Source organism: Nicotiana tabacum, chromosome 16 (assembly GCF_000715075.1).
Source record: "Nicotiana tabacum cultivar K326 chromosome 16, ASM71507v2, whole genome shotgun sequence".
NCBI classification, from domain to species: domain Eukaryota; kingdom Viridiplantae; phylum Streptophyta; class Magnoliopsida; order Solanales; family Solanaceae; genus Nicotiana; species Nicotiana tabacum.
The window spans coordinates 120,056,190-120,074,154 of NC_134095.1; the positions used below are offsets into that span (position 1 = coordinate 120,056,190).

Below are 17,965 nucleotides of genomic sequence, written 5' to 3' on the forward strand. Positions count from 1 at the left end.
CAGAGGGCGAGGCCGAGGCTGTGCTAGAGGCCGAGGTAGGAGCATAGCTCAGCCCGGAGCACCAGCACCAACGGCAGAGCCTCAGGTTGACTTTGATGATGAGGTTCCGGCCCAGATAGTTCCGGTGGGCCCAACTCAGGTCCTAGAGGGGTTTATTGCTACCCTAGTACTCTAGGATGTTCTGGTCCGTCTAGTGGGCCTTATGGAGAGTGTCACCCAGTTAGGCTTACTTCCTGTAGCATCAGCCGTCTCTCAGGCTAGAGGAGGAGCCTAGACTCCTGCTACTCGCACTCCGGGGCAGACGACTCCCCAGTTTTAGACTCCAGCAGCTTAGCCAGTTGGACTAGTTCAGTAGGGTGTGGTAGCTCAGACCGGTGAGGGAGCAGCTATGTCTGCCGATGCTTTGTGGAGATTGGACAGGTTCACCAAGCTCTTCCCCTACTACTTTCAGCGGTGCATCTTCTGAGGATCCCCGGGATTTTCTAGACAGCTGTCATGAGGTTCTTAGGAACATGGGGATAGTGGAGACCAATGGGGTCGATTTTGCTACTTTTCGCTTATCTGGATCCGCCAAAACTTGGTGGAGATATTACTGTCTGGATAGACCAGCCAGATTGCCAACTTTGACTTGGGAGCAGTTTACTCAGCTATTCTTGGAGAAATTTCTCCCCATTACTTAGAGAGAGATCTATCGAATGCAGTTTGAGCTCCTCCAGCAGGGTTCTATGACTGTTACACAATATGAGACCAGATTCATCGACTTGGCCCGTCATGCTCTTATCATACTTCCTACCGAGAGAGAGAAAAGGTGAGGAGGTTCATTAAGGGATTTATCCAGCCTATTCAACTTCAGATGGCCAAGGAGACTGGGAGTGAGATTTCTATCCAGGAGGCGGCTAATGCGGCCAGGAGAGTTGAGATGGTTCTATCGCAGGAAGGTGGTCAGGGGTCTGACAAGAGGCCTCATCATTCAGGCCGATTCAGTGGTATCTCATCTGGAGGTAGAGATTCGTATGGTAGAGGCTATCCTCCTAGGCCTTTTTAGTCAGCCCTTCAGGTTTCTCACGGTGCCTCAGGTGGTCGTGGATCTTATATGCAGTATTCTGATCAGCAGCCCTATAGTGCACCACCAGCTTCTATCAGTGCGTCGTCGCTCCAAAGTTTTCGGGGTGGTCATTCAGGTCTCCAGGGTCATTCTCAGTTTCCTCAGCCACAACATTCAGGTGGATGCTTTGAGTGTTGTGAGTATGGTCACATTCGGAGGGCTTGTCCAAGATTAGTGGGTAATCAGTTGCAGCAGCAGGGTTCTTGTGCTATGGTTCAGGCACCAGGTGTTCCGCCACCCGCTCCACCAACTAGGGGTGGGGGTAGAGGTAGAGGTAGAGGTGTTAGAGGTGGAGCTCAGACCGCTAGAGGTGGAGGCTAGCCAGCTGCAGGCCATCCTAGAGATGTAGTCTAGGGTGGTGGGTCCCAGCCCCGATGTTATGCTCTTCCAGCCAAGCCTGAGGTTGAGGCTTCTAATGTAGTTATCACAGGTATTGTTCTGGTTTGTGGCAGAGATGCTTCAGTTTTATTTGATCCAGTATCTACATACTCCTATGTGTCATCTTATTTCGCACCGTATCTGGTCATGCCTAGTGATTCCTTGAGTGTCCCTGTATATGTGTCTACACCGGTGGGTGATTCTATTGTGGTAAATCGAGTCCATCGTTCTTGTGTAGTTATGATTCGCGGTCTTGAGACTCGTGTAGATTTGTTACTTTTGGATATGGTTGATTTTGATGTCATACTAGGATGGACTGGTTATCACCTTACCATGCTATCTTGGATTGTCATGCCAAGACTATGACCTTAGCCTTGCCGGGTTTACCTCGTTTGGATTGGAGAGGGACTCCTGGTCATTCTACCTGTAGTGCCATCTCTTATGTGAAGGTTCGGAGTATGGTCGAGAAGGGGTGTTTGGCCTATTTGGCATATGTTCGTGATTCTAGTGGTGAGGTTCCTCCTATTGATTCTGTGCCGGTTTTTCGTGAGTTCCCTAAGGTATTTCCTTCAGACCTGCTGGGTATGCCACCTGACAAGGATATTGACTTTTGCATTGATTTGGCTCCGGGCACTTAGCCCATTTCTATCCAGCCGTATCGTATGGCCCCGCCTGAGTCGAAAGAGTTGAAGGAGCAGTTGCAAGACTTTCTTGAAAAAGGTTTCATTAGACCTAGTGTTTGGCCTTGGGGTGTGCCCGTGTTGTTTGTTAAGAAGAAGGACGGATTGATGAGGATGTGTATTGATTATCGACAATTGAACAAGGTTACAATCAAGAATATGTATCCTTTGCCGAGGATTGATGATTTGTTTGATCAGCTTTAGGGTGGCAAGGTATTTTCATAGATTGACTTGAGATCTAGCTACCATCAATTGAGGATTAGGGCATCTGATGTCCCTAAGATAGCTTTCTGCACTCGGTATGGGCATTATGAGTTCTTGGTAATGTCATTTGGGTTGAAAAATGCCCCAGCAGCTTTTATGGATTTGATGAATCAAGTGTTCAGGCCTTATCTGGATTCATTCGTGATAGTCTTCATTGATGATATTTTGATCTATTCCCACAGCCGGGAGGAGCACGAGCAACACCTTAGAGTGGTTCTTCAGACTCTGAGGGATAGTCAGTTGTATGCCAAGTTTTCGTAGTGTGAGTTCTGGTTGAGTTCAGTTGCATTCCTGGGTCATGTTGCATCCGCAGAGGGTATTCAGGTTGATCTGAAGAAGATTGAGGCAGTCAAGATTTGGCCTAGACCAGCATCAGCTACAGAGATCCGGAGTTTCTTGGGTTTGGCAGGCTATTATCGTCGGTTTGTGGAGGGGGTTTTGTCCATTGCAATCCCAATGACCAGGTTGACCCAGAAGGGTGCCCAGTTTAGGTGGTCGAATGAGTGCGAGGCGAGCTTTCAGAAGCTCAAGAGAGCTTTGATTACGGAACCGGTGTTGGTTATGCCCACAAGTTCTGGGACTTATACAGATTATTGTGATGTATCTCGTATTGGACTTGGTGCGGTGTTGATGTAGGATGGCAAGGTCATTGCCTATGTTTCGTGGCAGTTGAAGATTCATGAGAAGAACTATCCGGTTCATGATTTGGAGTTGGCAGCCATTGTTCACGCATTAAAGATTTGGAGGCATTATCTGTATGGTGTGGCTTGTGAGGTGTTCACGGATCACAAGATCCTGTAGTACTTGTTCAAGCAGAAGGAGTTGAATTTAAGGCAGAGAAGGTGGTTGAAGTTGTTGAAAGACTATGATATCACCATCTTATATCATCCGGGAAAGGCCAATGTGGTGACCGATGCTTTGAGTAGGAAGTCAGCCAGTATGGGCAGCCTTGCTTATATTCCAGTCGGTGACAGGCTGCTTGCTTTGGATGTTCAGTCTTTGGCCAATCAGTTCGTAAGGTTGGATGTTTCTGAGCCAAGCCATGTGTTAGCTTGAACAGTCACTCGTTCTTCTTTATTGGAACGTATCTGAGATCTGCAGTATGATGATCCCCATTTGTGTGTTCTTAGAGACACGGTGCAGCATGGAGGTGCCAAGCAGGTTACCTTAGGGGATGATGGAGTTCTGAGATTACAGGGTCAAGTTTGTGTGCCTAATGTGGATAGGCTTCGAGAGTTGATTTTAGAGGAGGCCCATAGCTTCCGGTACTCCATTCATCCGGTGCCACTAAGATGTATCAGGATTTGTGGTAGCATTATTGGTGGAGGAGAATGAAGAAGGATATCATTGCATATATGGCTCGGTGTTTAACTGTCAGCAGGTTAAGTACGAGCATCAGAGGCCCGGTGGTTTATTCAAGAAGATTGAGATTCCCGAGTGGAAGTGGGAGCGTATCACTATGGACTTCGTTTTAGGATTCCCACGGACTCAGAGGAAGTTCGACGCAGTGTGGGTTATTGTTGATAGGCTGACCAAGTCAGCACATTTCATTCCTATGGTAGTCTCCTACTCTTTCGAGAGGTTACCTGAGATCTATATCCAGGAGATTGTTCGTTTTCATGGTGTGCCCGAGTCTATCATTTCGGATCGAGGTATGCAGTTTACCTCCCAATTCTGGAAAGCAGTTAATTAAGGGTTGGGCACATGGGTTGAGTTGAGCACACTGTTTCATCCTCATACGGACGGGCAGTCCGAGCGGACTATTCAGATTTTGGAAGATATGCTTCGAGCTTGTGTCATTGATTTTGGAGGCTTGTGTGATAAGTTTTTGCCTTTAGCAGAGTTTGCCTACAACAACAGCTACAAGTCGAGTATACATATAGCTCCTTATGAGGCTTTGTATGGTAGGCGGTGTCGGTCGCCGGTTGGATGGTTTAAGCCGGGGAAGGCTCGGTTGTTGGGTACAGATCTGGTTCAGGATGCCTTGGACAAGGTTAGGATTATTCAGGATAGGCTTCGTACAGCTCAGTCCAGGCAAAAGAGTTATGCCGACTGTAAGGTTCGAGATTTGGCATTCATGGTCGGTGAGCGGGTATTGCTTCGGGTGTCGCATATGAAGGGCGTGATGAGATTTGGAAAGAAGGGCAAGCTTATCCCTAGGTTCATTGGCCCGTTTGAGATTCCTGATCGAGTGGAAGAGGTGGCTTACAGACTTGCGTTGCCGCCGAGCTTATCAGCCGTGCATCCAGTGTTTCATGTGTCCATGCTTCGGAAATATCACGGTGATTCATCCCACGTGTTAGATTTCAGGACTGTCCAATTGGACAAGGACTTGTCTTATGAGGAGGGGCCGGTAGCTATTCTAGACCAGCAGGTTCGTCAGTTGAGACGAAGAGTTTTCCTTCTGTTCGTGTTCAGTGGGGAGGTCAGACCGTTGAGGCATCGACCTAGTAGTCCGAGTCCGATATGCAGAGTTGTTATCCTCATCTTTTCCCCGACTCAAGTGCTTCCTTCTTCTATCCGTTCGAGGACGAATGGTTGTTTTAGAGGTGGAGGATGTGAAGAGTCATCACTTGTTTTAATAGTAAATTTTGCTTTTCGAGGCCTGAAAAACCTCTTTCGACATCACCTCAATTTGTGTGCACAATTCGGTGCATAGCCGGAAAGCTATTATATGAAAATGATGAATTTTGACTTTAAAATGGATTTAAGTTGACTTCGGTCAACATTTTGGGTAAACGGACTCGAACCCATGATTTGACGGTCTCGGAGGGTCCGTAGGAAAATATGGGACTTGGGCATATGCCCGAAATCGAATTCCGAGGTTGCAAGCCCGAGACATGAATTTTTAAAGAAAATTATTTTCTGAAATTATTTATGAATTTTGAAAATGAAATGTGTTTAAAATTTGATGGTATCGGGCCCATATTTTGGTTCCGGCGCCCGGTGCAGGTCTTATATGTGATTTAAGATAAGTTTGTGAAATTTGTTAAGAAACGGACTTGAAATGACTTGAATCGGATTGTATTTGAGAGAACTGGAAATTTTGAAGTTTTTAAGAAATTTCATTATTTTGATGCTAAATTCATAGTTGTTGATGTTATATTAGTGATTTTAGTGCACGAGCGAGTCTATATGATGTTTTTAGGTTGGTGTGCATGTTTGGTTTGGGGCCCTGAGGGCTCGGGTGAGTTTTGGATAGGCCACGAGATGAATTTTGGACTTGGAAAGTTGCAGACTTCAGCTGTTTCATTGCAGGCTTCGCATTTGCGAGTTCGCAATTGCGAAGGCTGAGTCGCAAATGCGAAACAGCCCAGGCCAGCCCCTCCTCGCAAATGTGAGATTTTCCTTCGGAAATGCGATGCTCCCCATTCGGGCCTGTCATCACAAATGCGACTGTTTGTTCGCAAATGCGAGCTTAGCAGAGCTTGGGTTCGCAATTGCGAACCCTGATCGCAATTGCGATACCTGCAACCTGTAAGTTCATAACTTAGACGCATTTTCAATCATTTTTCACATCTTTTCAAAACCAAAACACTCTAGGGCGATTTTTCAAAGGCAATTTTTTCTCCAAATCAATTGTAAGTAATTTCTAACTAGTTTTCTTCAATCTTTAACATCTTTTCACATGATTTCAACTCAAAATCAATGATTTTCATGGGGGAAATTGGGTGTTTTGGGTAGAACTTAGGTTTTTCAAAAATTGGGGATTTGGACCTCTATTTGAGGTCCGATTTCAAAACAAGTTATATATTTGAGTTCGTGGGGGGAATGGGTAATCAGGTTTTGGTTCAAACCTCGGGTTTTGACCATGTGGGTCGGGGGCAATTTTTGACTTTTTGGGTAAAACTTTAGAAAACTTATTTTCATGCATTAGAATTGATTCATTTAGCGTTTATTGATGTAATTAAGTAACTTGTGGCTAGATACGAGTGAATTGGTGGTGGAATCAAGAGGTAAAGCGATAGTAGAGACTTGAATTGTGTTCATGGCATCGAGGTAAATGTTTAGTCTAATCTTAGCTTGAGGAATTAGGAGTTGTATCCTATTTGCTATATGTTACTTGTTGAGTACGACATATAGGCATGGTGATAAGTATCTATACGTTGGTGTCAAACATGACTGTAAGTCTTACACTACAAAAACGCTAAATTTGCGGAGGTTTTATTTACATATTGCGGGGGTCAGAAACCTCTGCAATTTGCTTTTACGGCGGTTTCCAAAACCCCCACAAAAATGTTCGCCGCAATCAATTTGTGGGGGTTTTATGGGAGACCGTCGTTATCATATAGCGGCGGATATTTAGCGGCGGTCTAACCTCCGCAATTTGTTAGTTTGACTTTTTAAGACCACACGTTTAAAAATATAGAGGCAGTCAAAACCCCTACAATATTTTCATTTAACTCCGCAAGTTTAAACACAATATTATTATACATTAAATTGCGGCAGTTTTAACCTCCGCTATTCATTGAATATTATTTTTTTGGCAATTGTTATACCCATAACTGATCCAATTTTAACTATGTTAATATAATGAAACATCATCAGATTATATAGAATCAAGTAACATCAATATATTAATAAACCGTAAATACATTAAAGTAAATTATCATTAGTCTCAAAAACTTGCTTTAAACACAACTACTCCATCCACTAAACACAAAACATCAGTATTATAGTTAGTCTTAAAACTAACTTTAAACAGAACATCTACTCCAACTATTAATTAAGGACAAAAGATCTCCTATGGCCATTCAATCGAGTAAGATACATTTGCAAGAAACTTCAATGGTTGTCGTTAGGATTACTTCCACTATATGATCTTCTTGCATCCATGGGTGAAATGGATCCGCTAGCCGCATCACCTGGCTAAAAAATCAAAATAAAATATAATTAACGAACCTTGGTTGTTGTAATGATTTGGGCTACTGGAATTCTCCGACTATAAACCACAATAATGTAAAGCTAGTTTTCAATAAGACTACTGCTACTATGTTTATTGTGAATGGAAGCTCAATCATATCTAACATGACAGTAGACCAGCCTTCTCCAGTTCAAGATTATTACCACCTGGAGATGGTCACTGACAAGGGAGGTTTCTAATAGCTTTACTGTAGCAAAGAAAATGGGAACGGTTGGGATGTTGCATGGTAAGCTATCACACAGCCTTGTGTTGTGAGTAACATTTGTGGTGTATATGGCTTTTGCCAATCACCTGATAACAAGGTAATCAATTGCAGTTGCTTGCCAGGCTATTCTCCCAAAGATCACTATGATCCATCTCGAGGGTGTTATCCAAATGAGGTAAAAGATTATTACTACTACTACTTTGGTTGTTGTAATGATTATGATGATGAGATGATGACAAAGACAAAGACAAACCTTGAGCAGTTGTAACATTATTGTTACTATTACTACTGTCATTAATAATAATATTAGTCTCAGGAGATGCAGCAACTGAAGATAATGGTTCTTGTTTATATACCACATCAACATCACTACTATGAAAAGATTGATCAAGAAACCTAAAGTATTGATGACTGTAGAGAAAAGGGTTGCCATTAATTTCTTGAAATGAAACACCATATGATAATTGTAGATCCATCAACTTAAAGCCTTTTTCTTTAGGATAAAAAATAAGAAGCAAATCTAAAGGGATAAGTGAGGGATGATCAACAAACGGAAGTAAACCAGCAGTGAAAACAGAAGGCAACATTGTGAGTGCTAATTTGTTGTAGCTAGAACAACATGAAAGATAAAAAATGCACATTTGATGAGAATGCATGTGCAGATATCGGAGTTTCTCAATTCAGAGTCACATTTGGACTGATCAATCACACTTTCAAAATTAAATAAGAAAGTTATGAACTTTTCTTACCGTTGAATGAGGAGGAGAAACAAAGATCCCTGCAAATTCTTCAGGTATCCTCCCTTCTTTCATTATCATATACGCCTTAAAAGCATTCATCATTTGGGTGTTAACATTCATCATTTTTCTGTAGTTATTCATTATTTCTCTATAGTTTTCTTGGCTTTGATTGTGAGCATTCAACATTTGATTGTACTTCTTTTGGCATTGGGAAAAACATGAACCGTTATTATAACTTGAAGCATTCAAATCACTATAATGAGGTCTTGTTTGTCTAAAAGCTCTACCAGGAACAGCTCCTAATCCCAAGCACCTTACCCTTCCAAAGTGCTCTTTTCCTAGCACCTTACCAATGGTATCATTTGGCGAAATTTCAGACTCATCCACGGTGCTTTGACTCAATACTGGTTCAATTTTTTCCTAAATACATTACACACCAAAAGTCAGTGTCCTAACTTCAATCAGTGATTGATAAGTTATTAAAAAAAGAAAAATAAGAGTAGAAGGATATCCAGCTTCTGAACAAGATCAATTTGCCTCATATAGAAGGTTATGCATTTAGTTTTGCCTCAATGTATATGAATGTAAAGATAAGAAAATTGCTATAAACTGTTACTACCTCCTAATAATCAATTGGCCTCAATTTGTTAAAGGCAAGCAAATCAACAGAAGTAAATATATTTAATCTTATAAAATGATTAAGCCTCCATAAATCAAAATTATTGCTCTTTCCTCTAAAACTCCATATCAAAAATCCACTTTTAACTGGATCACATAATTATATTATTCCTTCTGATTCCCATAAAATTTGAGAATAGACACCTTTTCTTGATTTTTTTCCACTATGATTTCTTGGCAAAGGAAATAGTGTAAAGAACTCTCCTTTACTATCATATCTTAACAGATTTAGAACCAATAACTTACTAGGTACTAAATAATTGCAAATTTGATGGAAGAAATTAAAAACTTACACATATCTCTTTTGCCGCCTCATTAACATATGATCTATCTTTATTCCTATGTGTAGCGAGATAAAGCTGTCCTCGTCCAGACTTTAGTCCAGTCTCAACCATCTATAAATGAAAAGTTAAAGTCGCATTAACTTAACTAACTAAAATAGTTTTTAGTTCAATTAAAGTATTCAAAATGAATCAACACCATTTCAGCCCTTCTTCTGGAGTTATATTTGGAGCCACCGATATGTGAAACAATTTGTTTCTTCCGGATTTCAGCATTTCTTTTACAAATTTCCTTACAAAAAGATACCACAAATTACACATAATTGCCTGTTGTATATTTGTAAAACCATAATATCTGTTTAACAAAAGAACAAAGGCACAAACAAACTTTAATTTCATTTCTTTATTTGTTTAGATCTTATACATAATAGTTGTTTAGATCTTATACATAACAGATTAGGAGAAAAGTTATAAACTTTGAAAAAGTAAAGCAGAATTGGTGATCAAGTAAAGAATAATAATAGGCACGAAGCAATCTCTTATGGAACCTCCGAAGGTTCAACCTCTTGAAATAAATACATGTGTCTTTTCTTTAAAGCGGTAATCAACATAAGAAATCCATTGATCCGGTGGAATTCCCAGTGGAACGCTATCCATTATCTCAGCTCTGCTCTTAAGTGGATCATAGACCTTATCAAACAACTTTAGCCTTCTTGCGCCCCACTTCTTACACATAGAATTATAAAAAAATCGTCTTGCATTTGACTCAGTTGTTCGAAAACAAAATCGTGGCTTCAAGAATAAACCAATGGTTAGATAATTATTATATGCAAATATAAAATCTAGTGACATAAAATAGAGATATTGTATGCCTCATAATACCTTTATAAATCGATCATAACAACGGTTGAAGGTTGTCACAGGTAAATCCAGCCATTTCTCAAAGTGAATTGGAAAAATGGAGCAGTCAGTTGCTAAAATTCCAAAAAAAACTGCAAGAACGCCTTGTCCTTCACTGATGGGAGAATTCATGTCGTCAAAATTAACCACAATAGGTTCTCCATTAGATAAATTTAACATGTACCTTTTCTTCACTTTAAGTATCTTGTTGGATCCTTGTGAATCTTAAAAGATAAAAACAAAAATCAATCTGGTTCTCTATTCTTTGATGGCCAAGTCAACAACGAAATTTATGAAGCTGTTGAATTCCATTCTAAGATCTGAGGGGAAGTGTTTTAAGATCACTTTTCACAAGAAATACATGGACCTTGCTCTTCACTCTTACTTACCTTATATCATGAAAGAAGCAAAAATATTGCAAAAATATTAAAATAACTCAATCAAGATTTCACACTGGATGATGAGAACATCTATGAATTGATCAAATTCTAGCAACTTCAGAGCTATATGTAATGTTTGTCACCTCCTGGATTATTTATATCTGCACGTGTACTTCTAATTTTTCATCTAAGATATTTTCTTAATATGTTAAAGTAGACTTCTCTACCAAGTATATTAAATAAGGAGAAGGTAGCAAATAAGAGGAGATTTAATTAATTGTCAAATATCATTTTGTGGTTTCACTTTGTCAGAACCTAAAGTCAAACAGAAAACTCTTCAGATGATTAATCCATATCTAAAGCAGACAAATTCAACCCTTGAAGACTAAGGTGACAAAAAAAATATTTTTGGAGAATAAACAGAGAGATTTTTCTGTAAAGTGTACAATAGAGGAAATAGAGAGAGGATTCTTAGTAGGTGGAAGAAGTCACGAAGAAAGAGAATTTGTGGTGGCAGAGAGATTTAAAGTGGTGGCTTTAATGGCAATAACATATATATTGCATCTACAGTCCAATATTGCGAAGACACACGTCCACTACGCTTTCTAGATGGTGGTTGTTGTGACGCGGCCCGGACTGATGGAACCTGCTGTGTTGTTGTCTGATCTGACAGAATTGGATTTGTTGCAACATGACTTGAAGGTGTTGGTCGTGTTATTGGTTGAACTTGTGGTGTATCATCAAAATGCGAAGGTGTTGATTCAGTTGATAAAGGTTGTGTTACACCTTGTGATGCATATGCTGACTGAATTGAGTTCTGGAAGTTCTCGTAACGCTTGGGCTTCGGCATACCTGCAAGCAATAAAAGAAAAGCAGGAGTTCACAAAATTAGTAGAAGAAAAGTCGAATGATTTAAGAAGAAACAATCCACATATGTATTATAAGAAAGATGTTCAAATAATCAAAAAAATTAGATGAATTCTTATATATCTTCAATGCGGGGTAGAACAAAATCTGATGCAAATTTTATAATGATATAAAATTAAATATTTCTTTGACTCTCAGAGGGATGAAAAATACTCACCATGAAGAACTGGAGGAAAACCTAAGGACGGGACTAATTCCTATTCAAACATATGCTCATCTATTGCAAGTTGAACATTTTCATAATTAACATCAAAAAATTGTTCAAATTCTTGAAGTTGGAATGGCTCATTCTCGTATATTTCTCCTTCAACCACCTATCCCATATCAAATAAATCTCTTGGCTTTAAATGTACCGCCACACTCACCCTTCATCAGTTTCATCATTAACATAGTACACCATATTTGCTTGAGATGCTTCAATATAAGGATCATGCTCCTCACGATCACCAGTGTGAATCAATCTAGAAAAGTTAACACAGTTAAAATTCCAAGCATCTCTTTTGAACCCTCTATATCGAGTAGTGTCAGCCTACTGGCATTTGAAGAGCACAGCCTTAAACTGACCATAATAATTAAGCTCAATAATATCTTCCAACTTCCCATAATATGGCAAGTCTGCTTACCTCGCACTTCTGTCAGTGTTGGATGCAATACAAGAGGTGTCAGACATAAGAAAAACTCCACTATTTTGAGTTTGAGATCCTTGTTCTCTAGACAATGTCCGAAATTTGAATTCATTAATATTATAAGCAGTGAACCTTCCCGAATCTGGACATGGACCTTGTGCTAGAAACTCCAAATCAGTCGAGATTGTGTTTGCTAAATCCGGATTCATAATCTAAATAGATAAATTTATTTTTGTCAAATATTCAAAATTAAAACAAGAAAGTTAATTAAGCATAGATAAGCATTTTCACTCACTCGCTTTGGAAACCAATCAGGAAACTCTTTATTAACTCTCCTTTCTACTTCGATTGCCGAAGGTCTCCGGCCTCTTGAATTCCTTCTTATGTAATCCCTAAATTCACTACAAAGGAGTTAATTGTATCAATTTTAATCACTTCACTCAAAGTTTTTGTAAATAATTAAATTAATTTATTTTTCATACCTAATAAACGGCTTTACTGCTGCACAATTAAGTAACACATATCGATGAGCTTGAGTCTTCTCAAGTTGAGTCATGGTGAATGTTTCAGAACCTCCGACAGGTTTACCTTGTGTAGGGAATATAAATGACATTTCAGAAGCCTCATTAAGATTTGGTCCATTGTTTACACGTTTAGGCCTATTTACCCTCGACTCAATATCCTCAAAATAACGAGAAAAAAGAGTTAGGGCTTCTTCAACAATGTAACCCTCAGCTATGGAACCTTCTTGTTGTGCTTTATTCCCTATAAGGGACTTGAAATGACCTAACAATCTATAACCAAAATTAAAAGGTATTAGAATAAGTATTTACTTTGAATTATAAGATTGATTGAAATTATGTTGAGTAAGTAATGTTTACCTTTCAACAAAATACATCCACCGATAATGTTCCGGTCTACCTTGTATTACTTCATCCACTAGATGGACAGTTAAATGAATCATTACAGTAAAAAAGGATGTAGGGAACAACATCTCTAAATGGCAAAGTGTGAGTACAATCCGATCTTGAAGCTTTTCTAGGTCCGAGAGGCTCAAGCTTTTCGAACAAAATTGTCTAAAAAGGATGAAAGCTCTATCAAGACTGCAACAACATGATTTGGAAGCACATTTCGAATTGCTATGGGCAACAATTGTTCCATAATGATATGACAATCATGGATTTTTAGTCCAAATATCCTCTTTTTATCTAGATCAACACAACGAGAGATATTACTTGAATAACCATCCGGCACCGAGATTTTTTTAAAAGTTTTGAGAAAGTCAACTCTTTTATTTGTTGGAATTGCAAATGAAGCAAGCCGGCAATTCTCATTCTCAACTAGCCAAAGATCACGCCATATACCCATATCTTGTAGATCTTTTCGAGCCTTAACATGATCCTTTGATTTGTCTTTATCATGTAGCAAAGTGTATATAATATTACCAAACACATACTTCTCAATGTGCATAACGTCTAAATTATGGCGCAACAAGTTGAATTCCCAATATGGAAGATTGAAGAATATGCTTTTTTTCTCAATTGTTGAGTTGCACTTTCCTCGGTACCTTTTTGTTGATTTCTTTTCCTTCTTTCATTCAATTCCGCTGGTTTTCCAAATGTAACATTAATTTCTTCCACTTGATTCAAAATATCTGACCTAGTTAACTTCCTTGGAGGGTTTCTCTCTTCCATATTGCCAAAAAAATGAAGCCTCATCAATCTAAATTTATGGTTTCTTGACAAAAACCGGCGATGACCAATAAAGCACCACTTTCTACTATGACGAAGTCGGCAAGGTTCTGTGTCAAAATTACAAGATCGACATGCAAAACCGGTATGTGTGTTCCAACCAGATAAAATTTCAAGTCCAAGAAAGTCACTAACTGTCCATATAAGAGCTGCTCGCATTATAAATATTTCATTCTTTGATGAATCAAAAATTTCCACACCTTCACACCACAACTCATTCAACTCTTTAATAAGCGGTTGTAGGTATACATCTATATTATTCCCCACCGTACGTGGACCTAGAATGATCATTGAGAGGATAAAATTTGGTTGCTTCATACACAACCAAGGTGGAAGGTTATATGGAACTAAAATCACTGGCCAAATGCTATAATTAGTACTCATCATCCCAAAAGGATTGAAACCATCACTAGCTAGGCCTAATCGAACATTTCTAGGATCAGAAGCAAATTCAGGAAAAGTAATATAAAATCTCTTCCATGCCTCACCATATATGGGATGCCTCATAATTCCATCTCTGTTACTATCTTTCACATGTCATCTCATATGCTCTGCAATTTTAGAGCACATGAACGATCTCTGCAACCTTGGTTTCAGTGGAAAGTAACACAAACTTTTTGCGGGCATCTTTTGCTTCTTTTTCTTCTTTCCTTTAGTAGACATGTGATTATCATTGCTCTTCTTAGTTGGCTTCCATCTAGAAGTATGACAATTCTTGCATGTTTCCCCATTAGTATCATCTCCCCAGTACAACATGCAATCGTTTGGACAAGCATCTATCTTGATATAATCAAGACAAAGCTTTTTTATGGTATTCTTGGCCTCATAAAAAGTATTAGGTATCTTTGCAAATCCAAATGCATCCTTAAGTAAATCTAGCATCATAGTCATTCCTTTGTCACTTAGCCCAGACAAACACTTTATGTGATACAACTTTAACAAAAATTCTAGCTTCGAGTACTTGGACCCTTCATATAATTCTTCACTTCCATCTCTAAGCAACTCAAAAAATTCTTTGTTATTTGAAAAAGATAGATCATTTAACATTTCTTCTTCTCCTACTACTTGTGACGGACCTGAATCAATGCCCTCATGCCTTAAACCCGGGAATGCTTCATTTATCAATAATTCCATAGGATTTTCAGGAGCCAGTGCATCTATGATAACCTCTGTGCTTGTAGAGTTCTCCAACACTTCTGCTTTCCCATGAAGAATCCAAGTAATATAATTTTGAGGGAATGGCTTGCTAATCAAATGATCGTACACTATCTCTCTGGTCTGCCACTTCCCAAAACTACATTTAGGACACGAATATTTTATTCTATCTCCTATACAAGCATTCTTAAATGCAAAATTTAGAAATTGATTCAAACCAAGTAAATATTTTGTTGTATTTCTAGGCATTCCAATCCAAGATTTATCCATTGGAGAGTATTGATATATAACCTTTCAGAAGTGATCCACCAATAAGGATTTCTCTGAGCAAGAGTGTTTACTATAACCTACAATATTTCCATGAGAAAGGATGATTTAGTAACCTATCAACGCAATAACATTATAATATTTTGTAAGATAATGTAGCTTGGACTGCTATATGTATAAATAAATGCAAATTAGCAGTTGATGTGAATTGATACAAGAAGTCCAAATTACAAGATAGAACCAAATACATACACATACACATATTGATTGTTATTACCAATCTCTATGTTACTTCGGTCCTTTACTTTGCTTTTCTTCTAAACATTTCCACATTTCCACACTTCTATTATAGGAGAAATGCAGCAGATTTCTCTTAATTTCTTAATTGCTAGGACTCCTCGATGAGTCACTTATATGTTGTTGACCCGTTTTCATACTCATATAGCTATGATTCTACTGATCTTAAACCACTATATAGAAGTGTAGCCAGTTATGATATGTTCCCACTTGTTCTGTGCCTATACTGAAATTTTTATTTGGATAGCTGAAGCCATTTTCCTTGTAGAGGTAATGATATGTTCCTACTTGTTTTGTGCCTATACAAAAGTATTTACATATATGAAAAGAGCCTCAGCACCACCTTAAGAACAACAAAATAATATAGTAAAGGAAAAGAGGGAAATATACAAACTAAAATATCAAAGATAAACAACAAATTAATTACAAAAGGCTCCTCATTGGGGAGTCAGTAACCTGCGATAGGAGGAATAAGAGGTGCCCCAAAAATCACTAAGGTGACTAGAGTTTAGGCTACTATATGATATTTCCTGTCAAAATTAGCATATTTGCATAACAAACAGCTCTACAGATGCGACTAAGATAGCAATTCAAAAGAAACTACAACCACTTGAAATAAACACAGGCTCAAATGCAGTACTTACTGCACTTCAAATAGGTAATGTCCATTTTCTGCCGGTTGGAAAGTAGTACTGTAGTTTTTGTACAGAAAAATAACTAAAGTTCATATATGTAATATTCAAATAGGTAATGTTCAAATACTGCACTTCAAATAGGTAAGATATATTTTTGTGACTCCAATATTATTAAACAGAAAAACAAAAAAAATTTACCTTGAGAGGAAAAGCAACCAGTGACAATTGTATCTTCTCTGAAGGTCCGCAGGAGTTCTAAAATGCACATGCAAAAGAAAAATATTTCAGTTAAGACCCAAATCACAGAAAGGAACCTACAAAATACACAAAAAATCTAAATTCTAGTACCTATAATACCTAATGCAAAAGGAGAAAGAGGACTTACATCTCGATTTCAACAAAGAGTGTTATATCCTTATTCAAAATGCATTGATTCTACTAAATTTCTGCTACTTTCTGTTGAGAATTGAAAAACATCAAGATGAAAGAAAGAGAAAAAATCAGTAAAGGAAAAATAGAAATTAACTGAGAAAATAAACTTAAAACCCACATGCATGATGAAAGAAAGACAAAAAAGCAAAATCAAAGAATGAAAGAGCAAAATCAGAGCAAAATTAAAGAGGAATTTGTATGAAAGTGGGTTGTTATGAAAGCAAAATCGAAGAGGAATTTTTGAGGAATTTGTTTGCTAATCGAGGAGCAAAATCACATAAACTTAATCCAATTAAAGGAATTTTTGAGGAATTTGTATGCTGCTCATTTTCATCCCTTGTCTGCTAGGTCTGTTATGGATTTGGTTAAAGGAACGTTTCTGAAAATGATAGAGGGGTCTTTTTTAGTTTGTAGCTGAAAATGAGAAAGGGGTTTGGGAAAAAAAAAAGAGGGAAAGAATTAAAAAAACGAGGGAAACATTGGGGTTAGTGGGTGCTATTTCTTTTGTGTTGCGGAGGTTACCGACTGCCGTAAATATATTATATTTGCGGAGGTAAATAAACCCCCACAATTTGATATAGATTGCGGAGGTTATAGTAACCGCCACAATAAAACCTACGCAAATTTAGCATTTTTTTGTAGGGTTAAATTGAAATTTGTTGTGCTCTTAATAAATACTACGAATGTCTAAGTTGTTGATTCTCTGTGTTGAGCAAGGATTATGATTATTCTCGTGGAAATTAATTACGATTGAGTATCGGTGCTAGTTGAGGTAGTTAGATGTTGGAACAAGTTTGGTTTTAGCTGAAGTTCCCTTGCCGGGACGTACTTACTTATACTGTCGATTTCCTTGCCGGGATAGTGTTGTTTCTTTATTGATCCCTTGTCGGGACTTTCGTTGTGATTGGTATTGAATTGTATATGTGGATCGGGTTGCACGCCGCAACAATATTATATTTGGATCGGGTTGCACGCTGCAACAATTATATAAATGGATCGGGTTGCACGACACAACAGTGATAAATGATATGGATCGGGTTGCATGCCGCAACAATGTTAATATTATATTTGGATCGGGTTGCACGCCGCAACAGTGATAAATTATATGGATCGGGTTGCACGCCGCAACAGTGTTACTATTTTTATTGGAACGGGTTGCGCGCCGTAACAATAGATAATACGAAGTGCTCATAGATTGGTGACGAGTTCCTTATTGTTTTGCTATGAATTCCAAGTTGTCCTTATGTTTTTCTCTTAAATTACTGTTGGTATTGATATTTCCCCCAGCATGTACCCCTTCCCATCTTTACTTGTCTATTCCTGTTTTATTTTTCGTTGCA

The 17,965-nt window shown here is 38.5% G+C and overlaps 1 protein-coding gene across 3 annotated transcripts; it reads right to left on the minus strand.

The window, feature by feature from the left end:
• Positions 1–9,263: 9,263 nt before the first annotated feature.
• LOC107800980 (uncharacterized) lies at positions 9,264–17,109 on the minus strand. 3 transcript variants are annotated; one of them, XM_075233304.1, is made up of 9 exons: positions 16,579–17,109; positions 16,392–16,448; positions 15,286–15,341; positions 12,970–15,133; positions 12,571–12,882; positions 12,384–12,480; positions 12,086–12,300; positions 11,828–11,923; positions 10,927–11,387 (listed from the first exon to the last, which is right to left on the minus strand). In XM_075233304.1, exons 4-9 carry the CDS (start codon positions 13,080–13,082, stop codon positions 11,297–11,299), a joined length of 924 nt encoding a protein of 307 aa, XP_075089405.1. In that variant the 5' UTR covers positions 13,083–15,133; positions 15,286–15,341; positions 16,392–16,448; positions 16,579–17,109; the 3' UTR covers positions 10,927–11,296. The 3 variants fall into 3 exon arrangements, 2 of the variants coding, with proteins under 2 accessions (XP_075089405.1, XP_075089404.1); XM_075233303.1 differs by having other exon boundaries at positions 12,384–12,489; XR_012700252.1 differs by lacking the exons at positions 11,828–11,923; positions 12,086–12,300; positions 12,384–12,480; positions 12,571–12,882; positions 12,970–15,133 and adding exons at positions 9,264–9,369; positions 9,455–9,610 and having other exon boundaries at positions 9,835–11,387; positions 16,579–17,103.
• Between the last annotated feature and the right edge of the window lie 856 nt (positions 17,110–17,965).